The sequence below is a fragment of the Vulpes vulpes genome, chromosome 10 (assembly GCF_048418805.1).
Source record: "Vulpes vulpes isolate BD-2025 chromosome 10, VulVul3, whole genome shotgun sequence".
In the NCBI taxonomy this organism is placed as follows: domain Eukaryota; kingdom Metazoa; phylum Chordata; class Mammalia; order Carnivora; family Canidae; genus Vulpes; species Vulpes vulpes.
The window spans coordinates 396,549-405,236 of NC_132789.1; the positions used below are offsets into that span (position 1 = coordinate 396,549).

General features: G+C 46.1%; 1 protein-coding gene across 3 annotated transcripts in view; it reads left to right on the forward strand.

Moving 5' to 3' along the window:
- Positions 1-4,731, forward strand: part of GOLGA3 (golgin A3) — a 41,863-nt gene extending 37,132 nt beyond the window's left edge. For all 3 annotated transcript variants that reach the window (XM_072722521.1, XM_072722520.1, XM_025988239.2), the window contains exons 23-24: positions 608-771; positions 1,263-4,731. In XM_072722521.1, coding sequence (XP_072578622.1) covers positions 608-771; positions 1,263-1,482 — 384 coding nt within the window. In that variant the 3' untranslated portion in view covers positions 1,483-4,731. The remainder of the gene's footprint in view (positions 1-607; positions 772-1,262) is intronic.
- Positions 4,732-8,688: the final 3,957 nt, after the last annotated feature.

Sequence of the window (8,688 nt, forward strand, 5' to 3'; positions counted from 1 at the left end):
CCTTTTCCAAGAGCATTTTGCTTCTTTTTATGAATTCAGGTACCATTTTATTGTAATATGCCTTATAAATTATGTGAGGGCATCATTGCCAGTTAAGACCAGCAGCTGCCAGATGGGCTGAGGGGGCCAGGGAGCCCCACTCAGACCCTCTACGTAGCTGGCATTCATTTGTCCGTTTGGTCTACATAAATATTTTCCAGGTGCAAAGAAATCACTCAGACTTAGAGATTTATTTAGCACTGTATGCTTTTCTGTGGAAAAAGTTTGAAGTTCTAGAAAGGGGAGTTGACTTAATTTCTCGGGGATACATGGGATCAAGGCCACGGTCTTCCATGAAAAACCTCCACAGGGGTGTTCTCGTTTGTGATTTAGACCTATCCTAAGGAGCCAGCACCACATTGTGTCGTGCATGGTCATGTGTGTTAGGGAGAAGTTTACCTACTAAGCCAGCATTCCCTGTACCGCATAGCTGTCAGCTCTGCTAGCCTGGAAGCAGGGGGGCATGCCTTCCTGGAGGGACCCCACTAAGCCAGGAACATGATTAGGGGAAGGTGTGGTTGGGGTCAGCCTCTACTTGAGAGGGCTAACCATGTGCTCTTAAAAACAGAGAAAGGAGCTGAAAGGCGAAACCAGCTCTTCCGGCCCCGTGACACCAGTGAAGATTCCTGACTGCCCTGTCCCAGCCTCGCTACTGGAGGAGCTGCTGAGGCCCCCACCTGCTGTGAGCAAGGAACCTCTCAAGAACCTCAATAGTTGTCTCCAGCAGCTGAAGTAGGAACCATGTTCTGTGTTGTGTCTCAATGGTCTTTAAAAATAGATTGCATGTTTAACTTGGAAGCCTGCTGTTACCAGCTCTGTGTGCCCCGCAGAGGCTGGTCAGGTCTTTGCTGCCTGGGGTCCCTGGGCCCTCGGCCCCTCTTATTGGGAGGGGTGCCTAGACATTAAGTGACCCTTAGGGGCCACAGAGCATGAGGTTTTGCTCCCACCAGCCAGAGGCCAGTGTTCGCAGTACATGCCCTGTATGGCCTATTGGCCTCTGCACATGCAGAGAAAAGTGCTGAGCCCCATAAACACTGTGACCCCATCGGTGTTGCTTCCCAAATGTCCACCCCCGAAGGGGTTGCAGATGCATGAGCTGTCCGGGCCACGCTTATCAGGTTCCATATTGGAGATGACCAGTTGTCTTTGGGGGAAGTAATAGCCTCATTTTTGGCTCTCATTTGACTGGCCTGCCTTCCTTCCTTTGCTTCCCGTCTACCTAGGCAGGAGATGGACAGCTTGCAGCGCCAGATGGAGGCACACACCGTCACAGTGCACGAGTCACTGTCCTCGTGGACTCAGGGGGATCCCACCGCCAGCGCTGCTCCCCTGGGAGATCACGCCAACCCCAGGGGAGATACAGAGCAACACAGTCAGTGCAGGGTCTCCAGAGAGGTGCTTGGAACAGTGAGCACCGAGCACCCCCACTCTGAGTGCTTGTAACTACCCAAAGGAATATTCTTTTATCAATATTATTTATTTGACTGCTCTGTGTTTTTCTAAGAGATGAAGTTTAAATTTTGCATCTGCCTTTACAAGGAGTAAAAGAACAAGAGCCAAGGGTTAGAGAAATAGTCATTTGCAAATCACAGCTAGCTTTTCCCATGAAATGACCAAATGCTGACAGCCTAGTTTAGATCTCAGCGAGAAGTTTTTGAATGTTTCTGAAGGGTTACTTGCAGAAGGTCTCTGTTGAGTGATTGTAGATGCTGCTCTGAGGGTGACGCTAACCAGTGGCCACCGGTGGAAACTGCATGACTGGGTCCCATTTCTCTTTCCTAATTCAGTGAGAGCCTTACCTCCCTGCCAAAATGAAACTTTATTTGCACCTTTGGTTTTTATTTTATTTTCAATAGCTCTCTCATTATAGGATGTGTATATAAATACAGAAAATCATAAGCTAATCTTTAAAAAGTATATGTCCATATTATTTAAGAATGACCTAAATTGTCTTTTTATTGATTGCTTTTTGAAAATCTGTCAGGAAGTAATGTACATGTAGGATTTAGGGATGTCAATCAGAAAAATATATTTTAAGAAATATAATTATTTTATTTACTGTACCTTCTAAAACCAAATATTCTTGCAGCAAAAAGGTTCTTTGTTTTAGTTTTACTTTATTTTTGAGAGCCTTGTCCTGAGTGCGCCCCCCCATCTCCACTTGACCCTTGGCCCTACACCGTGTCTCTCACATTGGCTGACCCCCGATTGCCGATTGATTGCCAATTGCTGTGCACTGGCCTGATGTGTGAGATGCTTGGGGAGGGGTCAGAGGACTGGAGGGGAGAGAGGACCAGGCTCCCTGCAGGGCTCCAAGCCAGGCAGCACAGCTTCTCCAGGCCTCCCCTTCTGCCCCCCACTCCTCTTCCCCCTGTGCCCACATGAAGATGTCCACTAGGGCCTGTGCGTGGGCATGCTGAACTCTTTGCCGTGACAGAAGTTCCTGTAACCTCTCATCTGGAGGGGTTTCTAGAAGGGATAGGTCAGCTCTGTGAGAAGGCGGCAAAGGCCTCCCAAGCTCCCCTGGAGGAAGCAGGCTCTCTGAGCGTGTACCTTTCCTCATCTGCAGTAATTGACTGGCTCTGACCCTTGAGGTCTGTAACTTTGTCCCCTACTTGGCAAAGAAATGGAAGCTGATAGTTATGTTGTGAGTTAGTGAAGAGAAACCCCCAGGTGCAGATCTGCTGGTCTGAAGATGAAGTTGGAAGTGTTACTGATCAGGCCATATATGCTTGTATCGACTTATTACTTATGCCTCTTTTGTGGAGAAAATGGTTTGGTATTTTTAAGCTATTTGTGTTCTCTTACGCTATTAGAAGGTTAATTGATAAAGTAGCATTAACTACAAAGATGCTTCCTATTTAAAAAAAATTCCCTAGCAAGTATTGAAACTTCTGAAATATGTATATCACTTGTACAGGGTTAATTTTGAAATAATACTTGAAGACACCATTATAAATATAGCCTATTTTTCACCTTAAAAGTTGGAAATCGTTTTTGACAAAGTTGTTTTTGTACCATTAGAGAAAAAAAATCATAATTTACATTCTTATTTATTTTGGGTGTTTTATCTTCAGTTTTAATTTTAAAACCAAGACGTGACACTCAGCCTCAGGCTGTGGCTGCTTCCTCGCTGCTGCTCATTGAAGGTCTCCCAGTGAAAGCCGGTCACTGTGCATTTCTCCTTAGGAAGGGGTAAAACAGATTCTGAATCATCCTCAAGTGAAAGCAAGTTTCTGTTCCTCACTTTGTTTCCCTCATGTCTTACCTACCTGCTCTATGGGTGTGCATGCCTGTGTGCACATCTTTTTGTGCACGTGTGTGTCTGTACGTGTGCGGCTGTGTGTGTGCACGTGTATGCCTATGCACGTGTGTGTATGTGTGCGCCTTTGTGTGTGTGTGTGTGCCTGTGGGTGTGTGTGGGTGTGCGTGTGAGGGCCTGCAGGAGCAGCACTCCCTGCTTTCCTGACATCTCCTGTGCCACCTTTGTTGTCACCCCGTGTTTCAGCTCTGTGAGCACCCAGCCTGCCTTAGGTCTGAGTTCCTGGCTGTCCCCACCCACTGCAATGTGTCCTGGGTGGCCTGCAGCTCCTGACTTGGGGCCCTTTTGTTCAAGCTGACGTCACCTTTGGGCTTCCTTAACAAGTCATCTGAAGAAGGAAGCTGGACTTTGAAATCACCTGCTTCTGATTTGTTGAGGGTTTTTTTTGTTTGTTTGTTTGTTTAAATCTCCAAGGGACTTGCTTGGCACTTTTACCTCCCAGGGCTACATTCTGCAGTGAATATCATTTGTAATATTCTGTTGTGGGCAGAAGTAGGAATTTGGAATTTACTCATAGGAAACAGCAGTCCAGTCTGGAGTATATGTAAGAACAGGCTTTCTGCTACATTATGTTTCTGTATATTCCTCATCCCGTGTGATGTATACTACATGTCATGTCCCCACTGCAGAAGATGTTGGCTCGGACCCTTGATAATGTCATTTCTGTTTTTCTAATGTTTCAAAAAAAAGCTTATTGCAGTGTGGTTATCACTGATTTTTCCATGGAACACATTGAATAGATGCCACAGATCTTACGGATTTATATGGTTTTGTTCTGTTTGGAAGGTATAACCGGCAAGATTTTGATAGGATGTGAAACTGCCCTGGGGTCCAGGTAATCATACAGACTTGCTGGAAGATTCTTTGATTCATTATGTTCTTTCTCAGTTTAAAGACTTTTCTTGGTGTAGGGATACTGCAGAAGCCATGGCATATATTCCTACTCCTATGAGTAACTTCTTAAATAGAAATGTCCTGTGTAAAGATTTCTAGTAGTGGAAGGGGCCAGTGTATCTGAAAGACAAATGTCCTGGAGCCTCCCTCAGGGGCCCTGTGATGTGTGAGATGTCCTGAGCCTTACTCAAGTTCACTGACTCCACGTTACAGGCAAGTCTGATTGTGTGGTGGTCTCAGGTTATAATAGGATCCTTGATGGTAATTTTGTAGAGGGTCTAGAAAACTTGGTGGCTTTACGTTGTCATTTCTGTTAAAAATTTCCTCATGAAAGGAGTCCTCAGGTTGGGGCTATTAGGGGAAAGGTGTCACCATGCACAACGAATTGTAACTTTAAAAAGCATGTTGATTTTTTATAAATTTAAGTGTGCTGGGGAATTCCTTAAATTTTGTGCAATAAACTATTTTTTGTTAAAGATTTTCATATTTTATCGGGGGCCTTATTTTAATACTTATATTTTACCATATTTGGAAGTAACTTTTATCTTGTGTTGTTATAAATTATTTAAGTACCTGTCTTAAAAGAGCATCTTGCTGTTCTGTTACAAGATTCAGATGGGCTAACTTGTGCTGCCTTTAGAGTGCAGCAGCAGAGTGGCAGTGCCTTAGCCACCCATGCCACACCTGCTGCCACATGCAGGTGGGTACAAAGGAGCGACGTCCAGCTGAGTAGACCAAGAGAAAGGGAGGCTGTGGGCATGTCCCTGGGCAGTCCTTGTCCTGGGGTGCTGCCTCCTTCACTCGCCCCATGAATGTCACAGCCAATGGCAGCTGGACCATAAATACTTCTCTCAGTCTCAGTGGTAGTATGGTTTGGCCTAGTTTCCCTGGATGTGGAAAGGCTTTGGCTAAGTATTCTCATTAATGACCAATAGGATAAAACTGCACAGAAAAGAAGTAAACTATTGATCACAGAATGTGGTTTTGTGCCAGGATTTATATTTCTTTCCTAGGACTCCACTTTATCAACTTCCATAGCTAAGGGTTAGGTGACACACACCACACAGCTTAAGTGAAGATTCCTGACTGCCACCTTTTGTGGTGCTGACTCCCTGAAGTGGTGAGGATGCGATCTTTTTTCCTCTACAGTAATCAGGAAAGGAATGGTTCTGTGTCCCTGAACTTTTTCCTTTGCCTGTAAAGTTGCTAACATTTGCAAGCACCAAACTAACGCACTGATGAGTTTACTTTATAAGCATGCTGCACCTTCTGTGGTGGTGCAGTGGGTGTTCAGGAGGGGCTGAGCACAGATCTGTGGTGGCTGTGTCCTGGCTCAGCAGGTGGCAGATGCAGCAGGAACATGTGCTGAGGGAAAGGCCCAGACTTCTCGCAGAGGCGTGCCTGGTGTTTAGAAATCATCAGGTCACTCAGAAATCTCATACCTCGTGCAGATTATGTGGGAAGTACAAGTAGGATTGTTGATGCTGCTACCGTCCAGTTTGATGGCTAAAACACAAGAGCTGTTGGAAGAACATCCAAGCGTTTGTGAAATGAGAAGGAATTCCCAGCAATCAGTGACTTTTCTAAAACCAGAAGCAGCATTTACTGGAATTCTGGTTGCCTTTATGCATGTCCTCATTTGACAATGACTCTGGCAGATTCTGATAAAAAAGTATACTTTGACGATATCTTTTCCTGGAAACAACAGGAGATATTAAACCATATTGCTCCTTTTTTTTTTTTTTTTTTTTTTTTTTTTGCCTGTTTGTGGGGTAAGCACTGCTTGCATCCTAGCTGGTCCTTGGGAAGCAGCGCCATGACAACCCTTTAACGTTGTGCTTCCAGCTGGCTTGGACATGTGTGGATCATGGCAGCTGGGCAACGGCTCTGGGAAGCATCTGGAGGTTCTCATCCACTCAGCCCTCCACCTGACCTGTGAACTACTGGAGGAAACGGTCTGTGTGCTTTTCACAAATAGTCTGGGTCTGAACACAGAGGCAGAGATGATAGCCAGCTTGCAGGTATCTCACAAGACGCGCCTCATTTTGTTTTTGAACTTTTTTTTTTTTAAGTTTGATTTATTTTAGAGCAACAGTGAAGGGAAGGGAGACAATCCCAAGCCGACTCCCCACTGAGATCCATCAAACACAACCCTGAGATCACGATCAGACCTAGGCCGAAATCAAGTCGGATGCTAAACTAACTTAGCTGCTCAGGCACCTGTTTGTGAGCTTTAAATGTCCATTTCTAAAGACTCATGGATATTTCAAAATGATTTTCCTAGTACTTAAACCTTGGTGTGTTGAAAGCTGATGCCTCCCCTTCATCTAGACAACAGCCCCTTCCCTTGACTGGCTTCTCCATGTTAGCCATAGTCACTCTGGTCTCTGAACCCTTAAGGTTTGCCATCCACATCCTTCTTGTCCCTCACCTAGGCCAGCCCTGCCCACAGCTCTTTCTGTGTCTCTGTTTGGGACCCCTCCAGAGCCCCGCTTGGCCACGGAGGCAGCTCTGTACAAGCCTCCACCATTTGTCTGAAGTGTACGTTCACTGGAGTTCACTGCACACAGTGTGGCCCAAATCAACTCCTCCAGCTTAGTCCATTCAACATTTAGAGTTCTGTGGTAACCACTGGCGCACTCTACCAATACTCCTCCGCCCCCGCTGTCTGGGTACATAGCGGGTGCATGTTGTGGGACAGGAAGGGCAGCTCATTAGAGCCAGTGAGATGGCTTGCAGGATGTGTCCCTTCTGGGCCAGAGCACTGACCGTGGGCCACACACACCCCCACCATGGCCATAGTATGATGGTGGCCATGACATAGGAGCAAGAAATAATAAACATGGTTCTCTCGAGCCTCTGGAGACCTGGCTTGAGCAGTAAGGGCTCAGGAGGGGTCTATGCCACTCAGGTGCCACCCCTGCTGTGCCTCCACTCACAGTGTCTGAGTGCTGTGGCTGTCATGCATGATATCCAGAAGTACAGCTCTCTAGAGAGAAGCCTGGTTTGTAGAATTTGATGATTCTTAGGTGCCAGTAACCTCATTGGGTAGAGCTAAAGCTCCCAACATGTCACTGGAGCTGGGAAGGGGTGTGGGCTTTCCCAGGAGACTCCAGCACATCACCGACTGTCCCCAAGGGATATGACCATAAGTGGAAAGCAGACCTAATGACACTCCCTCATAAAACTTTCCCTAACCTCCAACCCACAGCACTCCTTCCCTGTGTACATTTACATACAGGGAACTAAGTTTATGCCATTTTGCAGGGTTTCTTTTTATTACAGGTATTTCTGGAGAGTCCCTGTTTCTCCTACTAGATTATAGGGCGTTAGGGGCCAGAGGACAGTACTGTTCATCCCACTTAGCAGATGGGTTTCTTTGAAATCAGTGACTTTAGAGAGATATAAACAAATACCAGCTGGGATATTTCCTCCATTGCTACTTTGGTGTTGAAATGGTGGCAGAACACTTCAAATAGAGCAGATTTATGAATTAGGGATAAATACTCTATATTAAAGACCTCTTAAAATGCAGAAAGATTGGGACATCCCTGTCTACAATAACCCTTTGTGTCTGGGGTCCCCTGCCAGGGAGGCTTCCTTTTGGGCTCTGTTGTGCCTCTGCTGAGGGTCCCTGCTGCTTCCTGCTGTGACTGTGCCTTGTGCCTGCCAGGATGACCTGGCACAGGCTGCTTTACTGGCTAAACGCCCTCCCCCGCACCCACACAAGTAACATTGTATGTGGCTGGACTTGCACAGGGTTTTCCTTCCTTTGTTAAAGGATACTCAAGACACATGAAAACTAGATTTTTTTCACTCTGTTATTGACTGATACAGTCCGTGGCCCTCTCATGATCTGGATCAGAAATGGAGTTAGGGATTAGGGCAGGAATTAGAGAAACCAGTTAGGAATGAGACCAAACCTGCTCCTCTCAGAAAAGACCATTGGTTCTTATACGCCTAATTTCTGTTCCTTCGTTGGAAATCCACTTGTGCTTCGATGGTAAATAGCGGTCAGTAATAGCCTTGGCTTCTGAAGGTTGGAACGGTTTTCCCCCATGATTATCCCAGTCTTATTTGAAGTGTAGCCCACATGAGATGGTGGTGTGGGGGATCCAGCCATAGCAGGATCACTACCGTTAGTTGGAATCCATAGAAAACCCTAGGATCAACACATTGGTTAGACTGGTAAATCTGTTGTAAGAGAAGAGGCCCCAAAGGTCGGGAGCTTAAATGAGAGAAGTTTCTCTTTCATATCATAGCCCAAGCATAAAAACAGGAGCAATCAGGGCAGTTTCGTGGTGCTAAGAACAAAAACGCCTTCTATCTCCCGGCATAATCTGTGATTTCCACCTGTGGCCTAGGACTGCTGCTCCCGGCCCAGATTTCCTGTCTGCATTTCCCACGTGGACTGGAGAGCCCTTGGAAGGTTT